This window comes from Cetorhinus maximus, chromosome 31 (genome assembly GCF_964194155.1).
Source record: "Cetorhinus maximus chromosome 31, sCetMax3.hap1.1, whole genome shotgun sequence".
Lineage (NCBI taxonomy): Eukaryota > Metazoa > Chordata > Chondrichthyes > Lamniformes > Cetorhinidae > Cetorhinus > Cetorhinus maximus.
This window is the reverse complement of record NC_135909.1, coordinates 10,115,919-10,138,148: the sequence shown is the minus strand read 5'-3', so window position 1 is coordinate 10,138,148 and position 22,230 is coordinate 10,115,919. Positions and strand designations below refer to the sequence as shown.

General features: G+C 44.2%; 1 protein-coding gene across 1 annotated transcript; it reads right to left on the bottom strand.

Annotated features, from left to right (window-relative positions):
- Positions 1-176: 176 nt before the first annotated feature.
- Positions 177-19,520, bottom strand: LOC144670257 (uncharacterized). The gene is made up of 3 exons (XM_078532743.1): positions 19,431-19,520; positions 10,807-11,811; positions 177-315 (listed from the first exon to the last, which is right to left on the bottom strand). The coding sequence occupies exons 2-3, from the start codon at positions 11,520-11,522 to the stop codon at positions 177-179; spliced, it is 855 nt and encodes a 284-aa protein (XP_078388869.1). The 5' UTR covers positions 11,523-11,811; positions 19,431-19,520.
- Positions 19,521-22,230: the final 2,710 nt, after the last annotated feature.

The window sequence follows — 22,230 nt, the reverse complement described above, 5'->3', positions numbered from 1 at the left end:
TGTCTTATTACTACTGAATTCAAGGCACGCATCTCGAAATAAAAAATACAAATTGCAAGAACAGCTGTGGCAGGGTTTCAAGTTTCTGAGATTGGAGCAGCTCAGCATTTACCATCACTGTGCCATAATACATGTAAAAATGCAGGCAGCCACAGCAACTAGTGTTCCATGGGGACTCAGTTGGCTGGAAAGCTGGTGTGAAACAGGTTGTTGTCAACAACACAGGATTCAATCCCCGCTCCAGCTGGGGTAGATTCAGGAGCTGCCTCTTTACCCTTCCCATAATGGAGATTGTAATGTTGTGGGCCAGTCTGCCTGCAAGCAGAAAGCTCAAGAAGAATATGTGTTTTAATAGTGGCTGCGCTGTATCTTTTTCATGCAATTTATTTCTCCTGAAGTCCACTGCTCTCCATTTGAAATAATTCCCACTGCTGTTCTATCTCTTTGTCCAGTAATATTCTTTCCAGTTTATCTTTCCAAGTTGTATTCCCATCTCCTAATATTAAGCTTTTTCTATATATTACATTTCTGCCTTTCCTTACTAGAATGTTCTTCAATTATTGGATAAATTTTATTCGGTTGTGGATATTATTGCCTCGATTTTCACTGAAACTTTAATGTTCTTATCTGTTCTGCTTCATGTTAAACTCCTAGATGCAGCAGTGATTCATCTCTTGTTGGGCTTCCGAGGTTCTGGGGAAGAAATGCAGCCTGAACGCAGGGTAACTACCCAATTCCAGTTTTCAACTTTCCCGACATCTTCCTGACAAAACACTTGCTTTGAAATCTCCCATGATTTTTATGCTCTGAATTTTACTCATTCCATAGCTTTGTTTAAATATTTCCCTCCAATGCCTTTCCAATATTATCTATCCTGTAGAATAGTATTTTTTGTGTTATTGAACCTGGATGGTCTTCACTCTTCCTTGTGCTTCACCCTGTGTACTGTATGGAGATAAGCTCCACAGATCAGGATCAACTCCCTGCCAGCTATTCAAATGTTTCCGATGAGTTTGTAAACTGAATGAACTATTTCAGTTATAGAGATAGCCAGACAAAAATAAAGAAAAAAAAAAACAAGGTTAATCAGATATACCAAGCAAAACACATCACAGGCATGTGGACATGAAGATAACATCAGAAATCAGAGCAGGAGTAGACTACTCCAGAGCCTGTGCTGCCACTCAGTATGATAATGGCCAACATTTTACCTTATCTCCACCTTCCTGACCTTCCCCCATATCCCTTTATCACCTTGGTATCCAAACATCTGTCAAATTATCTCTTGAATATATTCAATGCCTGGGATAAGAAATGCCAAAGATTCACAACCCTTTCAGTGAAGAAATTGATCTTAATCTTAGTCCATAATGGCTGACCCACAATATAAGACTGTGTCCTGCTGTTTTACAATCCCCTGGCAGCACATGTACATAAGCTGGTGGTTATATCGCCTAGTGATGATGTCATGAATTGAATCTAGGAGATGGGGAGGCAGAAGGTGCAGCAAACATTGGAATCAAATGCAAATGTTCCTCTGGATTTTAGCAAAATGTTGCAGTTCTTGAAGCCACTGACGGAGCCTGGAACATCCAGTCCAGCTCAATAAAAACAGGGAATGGAGAAGCTGAGCTCATCACATATAATGTGCTTGGAGCACAGGGTGGGTTCATGTGGAAACTGACCAGATGCATGAGCAATTTTGACAATTTATAAGGTAGACATGGGAAGAGAGAGAGAGTGACAGAGAGAGGTCGGGGGGGCAAGGAACAGAGTGAAATAAAACAAGACAAAGTGAAGACAGAGGATTACAGAGTGTGAAGAAGAAAATAAATGTAACTGAGAGAGAGGAAGATAGATTCTTAGCAAGAGAAGAAAGAATGAGACACAGTGAACGAGGTATGGAAAGACAGGAGGGAGAAAGGAGATAGTGGCAGAGAAGGCAAAAATGAAGAATGTGGAAGAGAGGAGAAAATGATAATCGAAGCAGAGAGAAGGGGGAGAGACCGAGAAAGTGAGATGGCTGTAGAGAAAGGGCAGAGCGAGAGGTGCAGAAACAGTGATGGAGAATGAATTGGGACTGAAACAATCAGAAAGGGAGATATAGCAGTGGCAGAGATGAGGGGCCTCACTCTAATGTTTGGGGAATACCGTCTTCAGGATTCACCCACCTGAAGAATTAGTTTCTCTCTATCCTATTTAATCCTATAATCAGCTCAAACATTTCCAAATATCATCTCTTAATCTGTTCTAGTTAAAGTGAGTACAACACTAATTCACACAATCAATTCTCATCATTTAGTCCTTTAAACTTCAGTATTAGTCTGGAGAAACTGTGCCCTGCACCCCATCCTAAGCACCTTGAGGTGTGAGGTTTAGATCTGAATTCATCTGTCTCAGTGGAGTCTTCTTTTTCTGTTTTAGCATACATGGATGTAATTCATCTAGTTCCAATGATTTACCATTTCCATGTTTCACTGCTCTTCCCTCCTTTCTTTGCTAGATGTCTTGAAATCTACTTGGAATGACATTAGTCCACGTGGTCAGTTTACCTGGTTAAAAACTGAGGCCAAGTAACAATCCAATATTTCTTCCTAAACCCTCTCATTATCTGAGCTTTTTTCTTGTGCATCCTTCTGAGACTCTTTCCATATTCTCTTTTGCCCTTTGTTGTTTCTGTGCCCATCGGATATTTTCCTATTTGCTTTTATATTCCTTCATAACTTAATCCTGGAGCTTTTCTTTGACCAGCTGCCTCACCTCTTGATTTGTCCATTTATCATCCTCTCCTTTATTGTCAACGTCCTTCAGCACAGGCCTTTTACTTTAATTTCAGTTTTGCCCTGATCCCTTTATTTATCCAAGGAATTTCACTATTGGATAATTGGTTCCTGTTCTAGAAGAAGATATTTCTCCTGTTGTTGTTTGATCACTGCTGTTCTATCTCTTTGTTCATCAATATTCTGTTCAGGTTTATCTTCATAAGTTATATTCCCAACCCTCTGGAACTATTTTATTGTAATTTACTATTTTTGGCTTTTCTTCTTTACATTTTTCTCAATCGTTTACTCAAAACTGGATGTTCTGTTCGATGATTGATCTGGTTTATTCCTCAATGACCAGACCCATCACCACTGCCTTGCTGGACTTCCTATCTACTGGGTAAGTCCTGAACACACTGTAAATATTCCATTCCCTTTTCCCCTTTCCTACCTTTTCCTCCTAGATCATTTGCTATAGTTTAATCTCACATGATTAATCACCTATAAATTGTATTCATTTCATAACTTTGTTTAGCTATTTTCCTCTAATGCCCTTCCATTAATTTGCTAAATGGCCTTTTTTATGTTCTTTAACAAGGCTGCAAATTAGCCTCCCCTGAGTGGTTTGTGAGCTGTATGGAAATACACCCAGCACATCAGCAGCAATGGCTTGCAAATTATTCAAATATTTAAGATCAATTTGCAAGTTGACCAAACAGATTCAGTTACAGAGACGGTTGTCAAAGAAAAGGAAAACAAGTTTTAGAAATGCCCAGAACAAAGCACATTGCAGAGAGATGAGCATAAGAACATTAGAACTCGGAGCAGGGGTCAGCCACTCAGCCCTTCCCTGCTGTTCCACCATTGAATACAGTACAGCGGATCCATTACCTTAACTCAATGAAGTGCACCTCCCCACTCTATCTCCAGGTCTCTTATTATCCAAACATCTTATTGATTTCAGTTTGAATACAGACAGTAGCTGAGCACCCCTAGCTCTCTGGGGGAGACAATTCCAAAGATCCAAAATACTCGGAGTGAAAAAAATGTCCAAAGTAGCTGAAACCTATTGTGTGAGTGTGTGTCCTAGTTTTGGACTCACCAGCCAGCTTCAGCGGGCAGATATATCACACGAAGTTGGATAGGAAATGTGTTGGTAAAACGTTCGAGCAGAAGGACAGGATAGGGGTAATGGCTCAAACAAACATTCTTTATACAAACGCACAGAGTCTGAGGAACAAACTGAATGAATTGCAGACACAGATACAACTTGAAGGATATGACGTGGTTGCCTCTATAGAGACCAGGTTCCATGACCATCAGGACTGGGAAATAAATATGCCAGATAATTAGGTCTACAGGGAGATAGGGAAAATGGTAGAGGGAGAAGAGTAACCTTAACTATTGCAGATGAAATTGGTTCCACCATAAGAGAGGATATGTGCTGAGATCAGCAAGGAGTGGAAGCTTTATGGATAGAATTAAGAAATGGAACATTTTTAACACTTCAGTTGAAGTTGTGTATATGTCTCCTGGTAGTAGCCTGGAAGTGGCAGTTTGTAAACATGCTGAGATTAGACAAGCATGTAGCAAAGGAAGACTGGTTTCATTGGGGGATTTTAACTTCCATGTATATTGGGATAAGAATAACACTTGTCAGAAATGTAGGGAGTTTCTTGAGTGTGTCTGGGATAGATTCCTGTCAGAGAAACAGCAAGAGTGGGTGATTATATTAGACCTAACAATGATGAATGGACCAGAGTTAGGTAACAGCCTAAAGGGCTTCTTGAATTCATTCATGGGATGTGGGTATCGCTGGCTAGACCATCATTTGTTGTCCCTATCTAATTGCCCTTGAGAAGGTGATGGTGAGCTGCCTTCATGAACTGCTGCAGCCCATGTGGTGTAGGTACACCCACAGTGCTCTTTGGAAGGGAGTTTGTGGTTTTGACCCAGCGACAGTGAAGGAACGGTGATATAATTCCAGGTGAGGATGGTGTGTGGTTTGGAGGGGAACTTGCAGGTTGTGGTGTTACCATGCATTTGCTGCTCCTGTCCTCTAGGTGTTAGAGGTGGCGGGTTTTTAAGTTGCTGGTGAAAGAGCCTTTTGGGAGTTGCTGCGGGGAATCTTGTAGATAGTACACTGCTGCCATTGGGGATGGTGGTGGAGAAAGTGAATGTTGAAAGTGGTGGATGGAGTGCCAAACAAGTGGGCTTTGTTCTGGATCGTGTCAAGCTGTACTCATCCAGGCAAGTGGACAATATTTCATCATGCTCCTGACTTGTGCCTTGTCAATGGTAGACAGGCTTTGGGGAGTCAGGAGGTGAGTTACCCGCCACAGAATTCCAAGTCTCTGACTTGCTTTTGTCACCATATTATTTATATGGCTCATCCAGTTCAGTTTCTAGTCAATGGTAACACCCCCAAGATGTTGATAGTCAGGGATTCAGCAAGCGTAATGTCATTGACTGTCATGGGGAGATGGTTAGATTCTCTCTTGTTGGAGATAGTCATTGTCTGGCACTTGTGTGGTGTGACTGTCACTTGCCACTTGTCAGCCCAAGCCTGAATCTTGCCCAAGCCTTGCTGCATGTGGACATGGACTGTTTAGGTGCCTGAGGAGTCACGAATGGTGCTGAACATTGTGCAATCAGCAGCGAATATCCCACTTCTGACCTAATCAAAGAGGGAAGGTCATTGGCCATTGATGAAGCAGCTGAAGATGGTTGGGCCTAGAACACTATCCTGTGGAACTGCAGCAACAATGTCCTGGGGATGAGATGTTCTCCAACAACCACAACCATCTTCTTTTATGCTGGGTATGGCACCAAACAGTGGACAGTTATTTTACCTTGATTCCCATTTGCATCAGTTGTGATAGGGCTCCTTGATGTCACATTCGATCTAATGTAGCCTTGGTGTCAAGTGCAGTCACTGTCACCTCACCCCTGGAGTTCAGCTCTTTTGTCCATGTTTGGACCAATGCTGTAATGAGGTCAGGAGCTGAGACACCCTCGCAGAACCCAAACTGAGCAGATTAATGCTGTGTAAGTGCCACTTGATAGCACTGCCCATGACCCCTTCCATCACTTTACTGATGATCGAGAATAGACTGAGGGGGTGATAATTGGCCGGATTGGATTTTTCCTGCTTTTTCTGGACCAGGACATAACCTGGGCAATTTTCCACATTGCTGGATCGATGTCAGTGATGTAGCTGTAAATGTCTTTTGTTTAGCATGTTCTTTGTAGTTGACTGAGTTCCAGATGATATTTTCCAAGGAAACCTTGAGAACTCTGAGTTTCCTCATATATGAGGCTGGAGATGTGTTTAACACCTTCACATTGAGAGAGGTGATGAATGGTGGGTTTAGTGATTCCCTGGATATTATCTCGGAGGACTTTCCGGTGCCTTTTAACACCACCTTTGCCAAGACCTTTACCGCTTTCGCCTCTACCGGACATCACACTGGGAGACAAAGCCTTGTTATTACTGGAACAGTTTGACTAAGGGTGCAGCCAATTCAGGAGCACAAGCCTTCAGTGCTATTGCCGGTATGTTGTCAGGGCCAATAGACTTTGCAGTATCTAGTGCCTTCAGCTGTTTATTGGTATCACCTGGAGTGAATCAGATTGGCTGAAGATTGGCTTCTGAGATGCTGAGGATCAAAGGAGGAGGCTGAGATAAATCATCCACCTGGAACTTCTGGCTGTTGCAAATGCTTCAGCTTTATTTTCGCACTCGTGCTGGGTTCCCCCATCATTGGCGATGGGGATATTTGTGGAACCGGCTCCTCCTGAGAGTTTTTTATTTGCCAGCCAGCATTCATGCATCGACGTGTCAGGACTGCAGAGCTTACATCTGATCCATTGGTTGTGAGATCGCTTAGCTCTCTCACTTGCTGCTAATGCTGCTGGGCATGCAAGTAGTCCTGTATTATAGCTTCACCAGGTTAACACGTCATTTTTAGGTATGCCTGACGCTGCTCTGAGCATGGCCCCCCTGCACTCTTCATTGTTCCAGCATTGATCCCCTAACTTGATGATAATGGTACGGTGGAGACTGTGCCAAGCCATGAGGTGATGGTTTGTGGTTGAGTACAATGCTGCTGCTGCTGATGGCCCACTACACCTCAGCCCAGTTTTGAGGTGCTATATCTGTTCAATATCTAGCCCATTTAGCACAGTAGCATTCTTCCTCCAAATGGTGTTCAACATGGAGGAGTACAGAGTCATCAGCTGAGGGGATGGGGTTGTTGTGGATTGGTGGTGGGGGTGCCAGGTGCCACAAGTGGTAACCATCAGGTTGTTTGCTTGCTCATGTTTGGCCTAATGCCAAGAGACTTCATGGGCTCCCGAGTGGAAGTTAAGGACTCCCAGGGCGACTCCCTCCCACCTGCATAGCACAGAGGCACCACCACTGGTGACAGGACATACCCAGGGATGGTGATGACGGTGTCTGGGACACTGTCTGTAATGTATAATTCCATGAGCATGACAATGTCAGGCTGTGCCTTGACTAGCCTGTGGGACATCTCTCCCAACTTTGGCACAAGCCCCCAGATGTTAGTAAGGAGGCCTTTTGAGGGTTTAGGCTGGGTATAATTTCCGGTACCTAGGTTCGATGCCAGGTGGTCGATCCAGTTTCATTCCTTTTTCTGCTTTTTAACAGTTTGATCAACTGAGTGGCTTGCTAGGAGTCAACAACATCGCTGTTGGTCTACAGTCAGGTGTAGGCCAGGCCAGGCCCGGCAGATTTCCTTCCTTAATGGGTATGAGTGAACCAGATGGGTTTTTACAACAATCGATCCATGGTCACTCTACTTTTTAAAAATCCTGATTTAATTAAATGAATTTAAATTCCACCAGCTGCCATGGGGGATATGAACCCATGGCCCCAGGGAATTAGACTGGACTCTGGATTACTAGCCCAGTGACATTACCACTATTCCACCACCTCCCCATGAGAGTGCATGAGCACTAAGCCAGTGGTGATCATATGATCGAGTTCAACTCAATGCTTGAAAGGAAGAAGCATGAAACAGCTACTAAGTTTCTCGTTTTCAGTGAGGCTGAATTCAATGGGAATGAGACAGAGATTGTCCACAGTAAACTGGGCAAATCTGTTCATGAGGAAAAAGACAAATGGTGAGGAGGAACTGTTCACAAATAGTTTAACATGGTGCAGAGCCAGCTTCTACCATTAACCTTCGAGAGATCTATTTGCCTAAAAAGACAGCCATGGACAAGGAAGGAGGCAAGAAACAACATGAAACTCTGCAAACATAACTGCAAAGAAAGGAGAGATCCTGGTGAATAGGAAAGATACAAAGAGCAGGAAATGGGGGCAAAGCAGATAACAAACTCCAAAAACGCAGTACGATAAAAATGTAATAGATTTCAAAATCGACACATAAACTTTTACAATTATATTAGGAGAAGGAGAATGATCAGAGCATGTGGGCCAATTGAAAACTGTTAGCGGTGCTGTTGTCAATGAAAATAAGGAAGTTTCAGACATTGTTTCAGTATTTGCAATACAGGAAGAGTCAGCATTTCATGTATTCCAAGTAATCTATTATTGAATCAGGAAGGAGGACTCAACAAAGTTCACATAAGCAAGATAATAGTAAGGAAGAAACTAATGGCACTAACGAGTAACAAAACTCCAAGAGGAGATTGTTTCATTGCAGGGAATTAAAGGAAGGAGTTGAGAACAGAAGTGTTCAAACTTCTCTCCACTTGGGGACCATTCCCTCAGATTGAAAAATATTGCCTGTCATTCCAACATTTAAGAAAGGAGTCAGAGGGAAACCAGGGAATTGTCGGCCAGTTCGACTAAGCCCTGTTGTCAGGAAATTCCGAGAGTTCACTATGAAGAATAGGGAGTCTGAACACCTCGAAGTTTTTCAGCTGTTCAGAGAAAGCCAACATGGATTAGTAAAGGGGAGGTAGTTGATAGTGGAATGTCTATAGATTTTATTAATAATGTCACGGATGCTTTAAAGGTGTTTCCCTGAAGTCGCCCATGAACAATATATTTGTATGTTGTGTATATTTCCTTACCCATGGAGTGAGAAATTCAATTGTAAATAAGCCAGCGAAAAAGCCTTTTTCCTTGAAAAAATAAATGATTAGTTTATTTTACTCTATTGCTCTGGAATTTACTGAAAATAGATAAAGTTGCTAACACATACACATGTGGATTAGATACAAATGAAGATAGAACAGTACTTATAAAATTGGATCATTTTAGTCCATACTCAGTGCAGGCCTGATATATTTTGAAGTCGAGATGTTGTGCTGTCTGAAATGAAGGTTTTTAAGTTATAGAATTGTCTTGGCAGCTGCAATGGCTTCCACAGTGGAATTGCCAGAGGTTACGTAAACATGTGAGCTTAGTAGCTGGAATCAGGTTTACAGGGAGCAGAGAAAGTTCTTCTGTTCTGAAGGCACGGCACTTTTAAATGCCTGGTTATTTATTAAAAATAGGAGATGGGTGAAATATAAGCTGGTTTAAGGTTGGGGGGTGGGTGAAGAGAAGTGGGGAGCGGGGGGAAGAGACCAAACGCTGACTGGGCGACCGCTTTGCAGAACATCTTTGGTCTGTCCGCAAGAATGACCCAGACCTCCCTGTCGCTTGCCATTTTAACACACCACCCTGCTCTCTTGACCATACAGCAGACGTGTCCTGTTTTTAGATGCCTTTCTCTGGCTCTCCCTGGAGTTAAGCTGGAGGCAGAGCCATTGAACATTTTATGGCAAAGTTAGATAGATTCTTCATTAACAAAGGAGCTAAAGGGTATAGGAGGCAGGGAGGAAAGTGGGAGTTGAGGCCAGAATAACATCAGCCATAATCTTATTGAATGGGGGAAGCAGGCTGGAGGGGCCGAATGGCCGATTCCTGCTCCTAATTTATGAGCTGCTATGTTTGTAATGCCTCCAGTCATTTCCAATCTGGGTCCGTGAAGCTGATGGCAATTAAGAACAACATTAATCAGATTGGAAGGAAATCAGACTCAACCTGGTGAGAGTCAGGTGCTGACTTCAAGCTCCACTGATCTCTTTTTGTGATATCACCATCACCTTATTCCGAGTGCTCGGAAAAGGCTGAATCGTTTGCAACAGAAACACTGATTGATCCAGACATCTAAAGATTGCCACAAAATAAATCCCAATTCAATATTATACATGAAATGATTGAAATAAATTGCTACAGATTTATAATGGCAGTAGCTTCAGAGTCTCATCGACTGAAAGGTTCTTGTTAAATACATTCCCTGAGTGAATTTAAATTGAAACCAGGTTTATAGGTGTGATGCTTTATTCAAACATTGAAGGAGAGAGAGATGCTGTAGGACACACACTCTGTCCAGTAGCTGAATGTGATTAACAGACTGGAGTTTGTGTTCAGTGCTCCCGGGAATATTACTGATACCTTTCCTGAATACCAAGGCTAGGACAGGCACTCTGGAAGGTATGGGGAGCTGAGACTTTTCCCTGAGAGTAATTGAAGGGATGATAACTGAAATAATCGTGTTATAAAGGGGGAAAGACCCAAATATAGAACAGTCAGTAACGGGACATCAATTAGTCTCCACTTAACTTGGAGAAATTAAGGACCCAATGTGATGTATTTAAAACTGGATTAATTATTGAATCACTCTCAAAATATTAAACTCCAGGCCAGCTATAGGGGTTATTAACAACAGGACAATTAAACTCTGTCAGAATGAACATGGTTCAGTCCTGGATGTGATTAACAGCAGCACTGACAGCAGAATCCAACCCCTGCAGTCACATGTGAACTCGCTGATGTTGCAGCAGATTGGATGACCGAGTGAATCCCTTCCCACACACAGAGCAGGGGAACGGCCTCTGCCCAGAGTGAGTGCGTTGGTGCTTCCGCAGATCATTGCTGCTTTTAAAGCTCTTCTCACAGTTCGGACATTGAAAAGGTCTCTGCTCAGTGTGAACTAGTTGATGTTCAGTGAGGTTCGATGGCCGAGTGAATCCTTTCCCACACACAGAGCAGATGAATGGCCTCTCCCCAGTGTGAATTGGCTGGTGTGTCAATAGGTTGGACGAACAATTAAATGTCTTCTCACACACAGAGCAGGTGAACGGCCTCTCTCCTGAATGAATGCGTTGGTGCTTCCGCAGTTTATTGCTGCTTTTAAAGCTCTTCTCACAGTCAGGGCATTGAAAAGGCCTCTGCTCAGTGTGAACTACTTGGTGTTGCTGCAGATGGAATAACCGAGGAAATGCTTTCCCACACACGGAGCAGAGGAATGGCCTCTCCCCACTGTGAGTGTGTTGGTGTTCCAGCAGCTGCTTTGTGCTTTTAAAGCTCTTCTCACACACAGGGCACTGAAACGGTCTCTGGTCAGTGTGAACAAGTTGATGTTCAGTGAGCTGGGATGACTGAGTGAATCCCTTCCCACACCTGGAGCAGATGAACGGCCTCTCCCCAGTGTGAACTCGCTGGTGTGCAGATAGATTGGATGTCGTTGTGAATCCTTTCTGACACAGGGAACAGGTGTAAGGCCGGTCCAGAGTGTGACTTCGCTGGTGTTTCAGCAGGCCAGATGAGTGAGTGAATCCCTTCCCACACTCGGAGCAGATGAACGGTCTCTCCCCAGTGTGAATGAGTCGATGAGTTTCCAGTAGGGATGGAGATCTGAATCCCTTCCCACAGTCCCCACATTTCCACGGTTTCTCCGCAGTGCAGGAGCCCTTGTGTCTCTCCAGGTCGGACATTCAAATGAAGCCTTGTCCATGCACACGTGTGTATGGTTTCTCCCCACTGTGAATTGTGAGATCCTTTTTCAAGCTGTGTAACTGGTTAAAGCTCCTTCCACAGTCAGTGCACTGGAACACTCTCACTCGGGGGGGGTGTGTGTGTCTCGGTGCTTTTCCAGACACACTGATGTATGAAATCTTTTCCCACAGAGAGAACAGACAAATATTTCTCATTCCACATTCAAAGACCTATCATATTCAGGTTCCGAGGAATGAGTGTTCTGTCTGCAGATGCTCCCCTTCTACCCTGTAAAAGGAGTTTAAAAATCATTAAGTACAGGATAGAAATTCAGAACAATTTAATTTCTCTGGAACATTCTTTCCTCTCTTGTTCCCCCAAAACTGTGAAACCATGTCCCTCACACACTTCCTCCTCCCAGTGCAGAAATCCAAACCCATCGCACCAACTCCAGCTATTTTCCTTTTCATCGACTTTTCTCTCCTCCCCTGAAGGTGCTGACTCTGGCTGGGTTCAGTTCTACACTCACTGGTTCCACTATCCTCTGCTGAAGGTGTTGACTCCATAGAACAATAGAACTATAGGAAAGTTACACCACAGAAAGAAGCCACTCAGCCTTTAGTGCCTGGGCTGGGCGAAAAGAAAAAAAACGAGCTGCCCATTCTAATCCCACCTTCCAGCACCCGGCCTGGATCCTTGCAGGTCACAGCACTTTAGGTGCAGATCCAGGTACCTTTAAAATGAGCTGAGGGCTTCTGCCTCCACCACCAGACCAGGCAGCAAATTCCAAACATCCACCACCCTCTGGGTGAAGAAATCTTTCCTCATGTCCCCTCCAATCCTTCAACCAATCACCTTAAAACTCTGTCCCCTTGTAATTAGCCTCTCTGCTTGGGGAAACCGAGCATCCCTGTCTACTCTGTCTAGACTCCTTCACTGTCGCTGGGTCAAAATCCTGGAACTCCCTTCCTAACAGCACTGTGGGTCTACATACACCACATGGATGGCAGTGTTTCAAGAAGGCAGGTCACCACCACCTTCTCGAGGGCAAATGGGGATGGGCAACAAATGCTGGCCCAGCCAGCAAAGCCCACATCCCATGAATTAATATACAAAAAACTCCTCAATTTTGTACACCTCAATCAGGTCATCCTCAGCCTCCTCAGGAAAACAACCCCAGTCTATCCAATCTTTCCTCATAGCTGCAATTTTCAAGCCCTGACAATATTCTTGTAAGTCTCCTCTGTGCGCTCTCTGGAGGAATTGTATACTTCCTGTAATGTGGTGACCAGAATTGTACACAAAATGCCAGCTGAGGCCTAACCAGTATTTTATACAATTCCAGCATTACATGCCTGCTTTTGTATTCAATGCCTCATCCAATAAAAGAAAGCATTCGATATGCTTCCTTTACCCACAGTCATCCTTGTTACTTCCTCAAAAGCATTGATTAACTTAGTATGACACGACCTTCTCCTAACAAAAGCATGCTGACTCTCTCTGATTAATCCAATCCTTTCTAAGCGAGAGTTTATCCTGTCTCTCAGGATTGATTCTAATAATTTTCCAACCACTGAAGTCAGGCTGACTGGCCTATAATCATTTGGCCTATCCCTTGTGCCCTTTTTAAATAATAGTGCAATGTTCACAGACCTCCAATCCTCTGGTACATCGAATGTATCTAGGGAGAAATGGAAAACTGTCCTCAGAGCATTCGCTATTTCTGTCCTGGCTTCCTTTAACAGCCTGGGATACAACCCATTTGGCCCTGGTGATTTATCCAACTTCAAGGATGTCAAACCCTCCAGAACATCCCTCTCCTTCATGAGGACAGAAACAAAATACTCATTTAGAATCTTGCCTACATCTTCAGCATCAATGCACAAGTTACCAGAGACATCTCTGATAGGCCCTACCCTTTCCTTAGTTATTCTCTTGCTCATTAAGATCTGTAACTAGTTCACACTCTCCAGATCACCTCTCAGCTTCATAAAATTTGTCTTTCCCCAATTTAGAACTTTTACTCCTGTTCTATCTTCATCCTTTTCCATAATTATGCTAAATCTAACTGTAATATGGTCACTATAGCCAAAATGGTCAATCACTGCGACTTAATCCACTCGCCCAGCTTCATTTCCTATGGCTAAATCAAGAATTTCACTCCCTTTCACTGGTCTTGTTACATGCCAACTAAAAATTTTCTATTCAATGCAGTTGAAGAATTTTATGTCCTCTGTGCGTATTACACTGTTTGTATCCTAACTGATATTCGGGGAGTTGAAGTCCCCAACTATTATTACCTTCCTGTTTTTGCACTCAGAAATGTTCCTACATATTTGCTCTTCTAGCTCCATCTCACTATTTTGGGGATCTATAGTACATTCCCAGTAGTGTGGCTGCCCCCTTTTTATTTCTGAGCTTAACACATATAGCATGATTTCACAGAATCACACAGTGCAGAAGAGGCCCTGCATCCAATCGAGTCTGCACCAACACGTGAGAAACACCTGACCTACCTACCTAATCCCATTTACCAGCACCTGCCCCATAGCCTTGAATGTTATGACGTGCCAAGTGCTCATCCAGGTATTATTTAAAGGATGTGAGGCAACCCGCCTCCACCACCCTCCCAGTCAGTGCATTCCAGACCGTCACCAGCCTCTGAGTAAAAAAGTTAATCCTCACATCGCCCCTAAACCTCCTGCCCCTCACCTTGAACTTGTGTCTCCTTGTGACTGATCCTTCAGCAAAGGGGAACAGCTGCTCCCGATCCACCCTGTCCATGCCCCTCATAAACTTGCACACCTCGATCAGGTCGCCCCTCAGTCTTCTCTGCTCCAACGAAAACAACCCAAGTCTATCTAACCTCTCTTCATAACTTAAATGTTTCATCCCAGGCAACATCCTGGTGAATCTCCTCTGCACCCTCTCCAGTGCAATCACATCCTTCCTATAATGTGGCGACCAGAACTGCACACAATACTCCAGCTGTGGCCTCACCAAGGTTCTATACAACTCCAACATGACCTCCCTACTTTTGTAATCTATGCCTCGATTGATGTCCCAAATGCCTTTTTCACCACCCCATTAACATGCCCCTCCACCTTCAGAGATCTATGGACACACACGCCATGGTCCCTTTGTTCCTCAGAATGTCCTCGTGTCATGCCATTCATTAAATACTTCCTTGTCAAATTACTCCTTCCTCACACTTTTCCGGGTTAAATTCCATCTGCCACTTATCTGCCCATTTGACCATCCCGTCTATATCTTCCTGTAGCCCAAGACACTGAACCTCACTGTTAACCACCAGGTCAATCTTTGTGTCATCCGCAAACTTACTAATCCTATCCCCCACATAGTCATCTATGTCGTTTATATAAATGATGAATAATAGGGGACCCAGCACAGATCCCTGTGGTACGTCACTGGACACGGGCTTCCACTCACTAAAGCAGCCTTCTGTCATCACCCTCTGTCTCCTACAACTAAGCCAATTGTGAATCCACCTCATCAAATTACCCTGTATCCCATGTGCATTTGCTCTCTTTATAAGTCTCCCATGTGGGAGCTTGTCAAAGGCTTTGCTGAAATCCATATAAACTACATCAGCTGCACTACCCTCATCTACACACCTGGTCACCTCCTCAAAAAATTCAATCAAATTTGTTAGGCATGACCTCCTTCGGACAAAGCCATGCTGACTATCCCTGATCAAACCTTGCCTCTCCAAGTGGAGATAGATTCTCTCCTTCAGAATTTTCTCCAATAGGATCCCTACTACTGACATGAGACTCACTGGCCTGCAGTTCCCTGGCTTATCTCTACAACCCTTCTTAAATAGCTGAACCATATTAGCTGTTCTCCAGTCCTCTGGCACCTCCCCTGTGGCCAGAGAGGAATTAAAAATTTGGGTCAGAGTCCCTGCGATCTCCTCCCTTGCCTCCCTCAGCAGTCTGGGACACAAATCATCCAGACCTGGAGATTTGTCCACTTTTAAGCCTGCCAACACCTCCAATACCTTGTCACTCCCTATATCAATTTGCTCAAGAACCTCGCAGTCCCTCTCCCTGAGTTCCATACCTTCATCCTCATTCTCTTGGGTGAAGATGGATGTGAAGAATTCGTTCAACACTCTACCGATCTCCTCTGGCTCCATCCATAGATTTCCCCCTTGGTCCCTAATGGGCCCTACTCTTTCCCTGGTTATCCTCTTCCCATTGATATACTTATAGAATATCTTGGGATTTTCCCTACTTTAACTAGCAAGAGCTCTCTCATATCCCCCCTTTGCCGTGCTAAATGCTTTAAGCTCCACCCTGCACTTTATGTATTTCACAAATCCTCTGCTGATTTGCCCCCCTTGTACCTGCTAAAAGCCTCTCTTTTCCTTCTCAACGTATCCTGAATATCTCTGGTCATCCATGGTTCTCTGGGATTGTTACTCCTTCCTGTCACCCTAGAGGGAACGTGTTGAGCCTGCACCCTTCCAATTTCCTTTTTCAACACCCCCCACTGCTCTTCTGTTGATTTCCCCACAAGCTGTTCCCAGTCTACCTTGGCCAGACCCACCTTGTTTTACTAAAATCCATTCTACCCCAATCCAAAACATTTTTCTTCTGCAACTTGTCTATTTTTTTGTCCATAACAAGCTTAAATTGTACCATGTTGTGATCATTATCACTAAAATGCTCCCCAGCTACCACCTCAGCCACCTGTCCAGCTTCATTCCCCAGAATTTGGTCCAGCAATGCACCGTCCCTTGTTGGACCCTCTACAAATTGACCTAAAAAGTTGTCCTGTACACATTTCAAGAAATCCCTCCACTTAACACTATGTCTATCCCAATTAATGTTGGGAAAGTTGAAATCACCTAATGTAATTATCCTATTGTTATTGTTTTTACACATCTCCGCAAATTGTGCACATATTTGCTCCTCAATTTCCCGCTGACTATCTGGGGGTTTATAATAAACACCTAACAATGTGGCTGCCCCTTTTTTATTCCTAAGCTCTGCCCATAAAGCTTCATTTGATGTCCCCTCCAAGATATCATCTCTCCTTACTGCATTAACTGACTCCTTAACTAATAATGCAATGCCTCCGCCTCTTTTACCCCCTCCCCGTCTCACCTGAAGATTCTATATCCTGAAATGTTGAGCTGCAAATCCTGCCCCTCTCTCAACCACGTCTCCGTGATGACTATTATATCACAATTCCATGTGTCAATCCTCACCCTTAACTCATCCGTTTTACGTATAACACTCCTGGCATTAAAGTATAGGCCATCCTGACTTGCCTTACTCCACTGAAACTTAATGCAGCTGTATTCCCTCTGACTTGATTGTTTTGCTGTAATATGATGTGTCCCTATTCTGCTAGTGTTCTGTGTCCCCTCCCCTGCCAAATTAGTTTAAACTCATCCCAACAGCACTAGCAAACCTGCCCACAAGGATGTTAGATAAAAGCAAAGAACTGCAGATGCTGGAAATCCAAAACAAAAACAAAAACACAAATACCTGGAAAAACTCAGCAGGTCTGGCAGCATCGGTGGAGAAGAGCACAGTTGACGTTTCAAGTACTCATGACCCTTCAACAGAACAATGATGTTAGTCCTGCTCAGGTTCAGATGTAGACTGTCCCGCTTTTACAGGTCCCACCTTCCCCAGAAACATTCCCAATGATCCAGGAATCTAAAACCCTCCCTCCTGCACCAACTCTTAAGCCACGCATTCATCTGCATTATTCTCCTTTTTCTGTGCTTGCTAGCACATGGCACTGGGAGTAATCCAGAGATTACAACCCGAGAGGTCCTGCTTTTCAGTCTACTGCCTAACTCCCTGAATTCTTGATGCAAGACCTCATATCCCTCTTTCTATCTATGTCATTGGTACCAACATGTACCATGACCTCTGCCTTATCACCCTCCCCCTTCAGGACGCTCTGCAGCCATTCAGTGACATCCCGGACCCTGGCACCAGGGAGGCAACACACCATCCTGGAGTCACATTGACGGCCACAGTAGCGCCTATCTGTTCCCTTGACAATAGTATCTGCTGTTACTTTTGCTGTTCCTCCCCTCCTGTACAGGCAGGCTGCTTGTGGTGCCAGAAACATAGCTCTGTCTGCACTCCCTGGAGGAACCAGCGCCCTCATCAGCCTCCAAAATGGAATACCGATTTGCAAGCAAGACCCCAGGGGACTCCTGAACTACCTGCCTGTTTCTCTTGGACTGCCTGTTGGTCACCCATTTCCTTCCTTCCTCAGGTCCCTTCAGCTGCGGTGTGACCCCCTCTCTAAACGTGCTATCCACGATGCTCTCAGACTCGCAGATGTACACAGAGTCCCCAGCCACCATTCCAGCTCTGAATCCCGAGCTTCCAGGAGCTGCAGCTGGACACACTTCCTGCACACATGCTGGTCCCGGGCACTAGAAATGTTCCCGGTTTCCCACATGGAGCACGAGGAGCACACCACGACTTTGAGCTCTCCTGCCATGACTTATCCCTTTAAAGTAAGCCTTTTAAATCAATTACTCTAGGGCACTTCTTTCTTGATCCTCGTTACTACAGAATATACAAACTATAAACCACAAAAAGACCTTAAACTATAAGTGATAAAAGTAGTAAATACTTACCCGACCTTACCCACTACTTACCAGTCACTCCTCTCCCTTGTAGCCTCTACTGCTGCAGCAGGGCAAGACCACTCTCTGAAGATTAAAGAAGTTGGAAAGCAAAGAAAAAATGCAAGAACACCTCTTCCCCTTTGCACCGAATTCCCACTGTGCACCAAATTGCCAATACCCACATTCACTCTGTCTGTGCCTCACTCAGGATGAGGTCTCTCCCCTCCTCATATGCAAGCACGATTTGATGAATCATTTTATATTTCATCCCTCCACACAGCAGTAATTGATTATTTAATCAGTAATGCTATCCCACCACAGCTTTTTAGGCCCCTCTGTACCCTGCCTGAAAACTCTATGTCCAGGGATGTTGCGCTGCCATTTTTTGCCCTCTTTAAGTCAAGTCTCCATTATAGCAATGATATCATGCTGCCACGTGACTATCTTGTCCCTCAGCTCATTGGCTTTTTTGCTAATTTCCTTGCATTTAAATAAATACCTTTTAACTTTGCCAGATCCTTGTGCATTTAACCTTTGCGTCTTCTGTCTTTCAGAGTCGCCCGCTTATTTGCTGTCTCCCGCTCTTTGCTCTTAATTTGTCCGACCTGAATCTGCCTTCAGGTTCCCATCCCCCCGCCAACCTAGTTAAAACCTCCCCAACAACACTAGCAAATCTCCCTTAAAGGACACTCGTCCTAGTCCTAGTCAGGTGTAGACTGTCTGGTTTGTACAGATCCCACCTTCCCCAGAACCGGTACCAATGCCCCTGAAATCCAAAGCCCTCCCTCCGGCACCATCTCTCCACTCTCTCTTCTGAAGGTGTTGACTCTGACTGGGTTCAGCTCTGTGCTCATCAAAAAGTAGAATACGGAAGAGATGATGGAAATCTTAAAACAGAAAATGTTGGAAAAGAAAACTCAGCAGATGAGGCAGCATCTGTGTCCTGAGAAAAACAGAGTTAGTGTTTCAGCTGTGACCTTTCACCAGGACTGGGATAAGTGAGAGATGGAATAGGTTGGAAACCAGGGGTGTGTGGGACAAGGACAAAAGGAAGGTTTGTGACCTGGTGGAAGACAGGAGAGGTTGAGTGACAGAAAAGTTAGTCTCCAGGGCCAAAGGGAATGGAGATGGGGCAAGAAAAGAAGCAAAGAAACAAAACCTGTGCCTCGAGCAGCTGAGCTGCGAACTGTAAAAATAAAACGAAACAAGCAAAGGAAACAAAATGAAGAACGGAGTTTACGGTCTGAAATTGTTGAGCTCAATGTTTCAGCTCACTGACCTTCAGTCTGCAACAACCATCGGCTTCATGGTGCCGCCCGCCCAGGTCCCTCGCCGCACGTCTGCCGATCCTGGCGGCTCCGATTCGGGCTCTGAGAGCCGCTGAGACTCGGTCACCCCCGGCTCAGCCTCCAGGAGCCACGTTGCGCATGCTCCACACAAACAGGCACCTCCGTGGTCTGGGTGGGGGGGGGGGGGGGGGGGGCGGGACTCTTCTGCGCCTGCGCTGTGTGGCTTTTCCGATGACGAGGGGCCGCTTTCCGAGCCGCTGAGCATTCTGGTTATTTCCGTCCGCCATTTCATTCAACAACAACTCAGACAGAGGCCATTCGACTCAGAGTGTGGGCCCTGTCCCTTTCCACTGATAGTTTCCGATCCGCCTGAAAATATTGTCATTTCTGTATTCCAATTCCCTTTTAAATGTACAATTGAATCACCAACTCGCTTGTCATTTAAACTTTCCTGCCCTCTACGCTACTTTTGAAACAACAAGACAGCGGGTTATACCAGATATTGTAATGAATAACGACCCACAATCTATGAATAATATGACAATGAATAAACATCTAGCAAGAAGTGACCACAAAGTTTTAGTGGCCGACATTCAGTTCAAGGCTTTCAGGCAGCGCATTCCGAATCACCACAACTCACTGTCTTCAAAAAAAATTGCCCAGCTACCACTAAACACTCATGGGCTGTACGCTGGAGCCCTTATCTATCAGAATGGTGCAGCTGAGTCGTGATCGGTCTGTAGCCCAGAGATCACTGGATCAAAACCATTCTCTACTATTTGTATTCCCATTAACACCAAAAGGTAGCATTTTATGCAACACTCAATCACTTTTATTTACAGAATATTTGTATCAGTTTATTACGCCCAGTCAACACTTCAATCTGCCATCTCAAATTGTTTTTATTTACGCAAGGACGCAAACTGTAAATGCTTCAAACACACACCAGCTCAGGCTTTCAACTTTATCTCAACCGTTTTCTCCAAAAGACCTGACATAGGCAGCTGCCCTTCTTTTGTTCTCCTGCACTCGAGGATTATCTGAAAAGCAAAAGTTATTCCCTTAGATGGAAACAGTATAGCGCAGTTTATACATATTTGTTAGAGATTGTCAGATCTATACGATCTGACAGTAATTCACCATGTTTATTTGAACAGCAGCGTCCTCCCTGTGACAAGTACCATTCAGAAATACTAGAACGTCAGCAAAACGGAGACAACATTTCCACAAAGACGCAGTTAATAATTATTTGGACAGACAACACCATGATTTCTTAATCCCTGGTTAAAAACATGGAATCCCGTCCCGAAAAATCACCATGAACTGTTGAAGTGAAGTTTCGTTTGTATTCGTTTGTTTCGGGCTTGTATTAGCTACATATTGCATTAAATACTTCTTTGAGAGCCTCCGATTGTTCCCTGTCTTGTTTAGCAAGCTGATTGTGATTTAACGTGTTCAGTTTACCGCTCATTCCGTCGTTATCGGCCTTACTTACGGTGAAAACTGTGACATGTGTGTGACCTTTCACCTCGAACTGAATGTCTACCACTAACATTTTGTGGTCACTTATTGCTAGCTGTTCATTCATTGTCATATTATTAATTAATTATGGGTCGTCATTCATTACAATATCCGGTATAATCTGTTGTCTTATCATTTCTAAAGTAGCGTGGAGGGCAGGAAAGTTTAAATTATAAGCGAGTTGCTGGTGCAAGGCTAAAGGGAGTAGTAAAGAGACAAGTAAAGAAATGAAAGATTTGTCTGATGATGGTGTGAATGGCAGACGGATGAACAGCTGCCATCCGAAAGTAATGTATGAATTGTTTCATCAGAAGCCATTGGCCTGAAGCTGCATTATTATCTGACTTGATATCCCCATTTTATACTTGTTCTTCCTTCGTTTCTCTTCCCATGCCCAGTGGCGTCTGTGGAAGACAAAACAAGTGCTTACATCTGTTTCTATGCCTAGCTTGTTTTCCCCCTGAAACAGGGCGCTCGTGGCAAGAACTTGAGGCGCACAACTCTGCACCAAGCATTTCCAACCAGGAGACTCTCCTTCTCTTCCTGCCAGCCATAGGCATATTGGAATGATTTACAGATTGATGATTAACCTGTTAGGCCGTTAAGTCCGAGAGTGGGACTCGAACCCAGAGAAGCTCCTGTGCTGCACCATGGGACACTTATTCCTCATATTATACATTCTACCGTAAGTTTTCTGGGGAGAACAAGTTACAGGCATGGGAAGTACAATCCATGAATCTTTGTAGCTGAGAATCCCTGTTGGCGATGAGTGTGGTATCATCAGATAGAGGAGTTCTCTGATCAAGACCTGCTGTATCTTTGCCTTCACTTTCAACTGGGACAGTTTAACCGTTTGCTGTCTGACCTGTTATGCAGGAAATCTGCAGGGAAGGCAAAGGGCAGGATCATGAGAAAATTAAATACTAAACAAAGTGGGGCAAGGAAACAACCTATTCTTCATTTCACTCCATTCTTCACCCTGAAGCTGTTGGAAGTGGTGCTGTCAAACCGTACAGTACAGTGCATGTTGTAATGAAAGGATGGAGGAACTTTGATGGACAGTCAATTTTATCCAGAATTTGGTAAAGTCCTGCGCTGCTGATGGTGGTGAATGTTTTAGTGCCTTCTCTGAAAACAAGGTAAAGATATTCACATATTTTGTCGCCCATGTCTGCAACTGGTTCTCCCTTACTAGAAACTGCAAAAAACAAAACTGTGGCCGAGGGATCGGTGTCACATCTCCGCCCTTGATGCCATTGAACAACACTC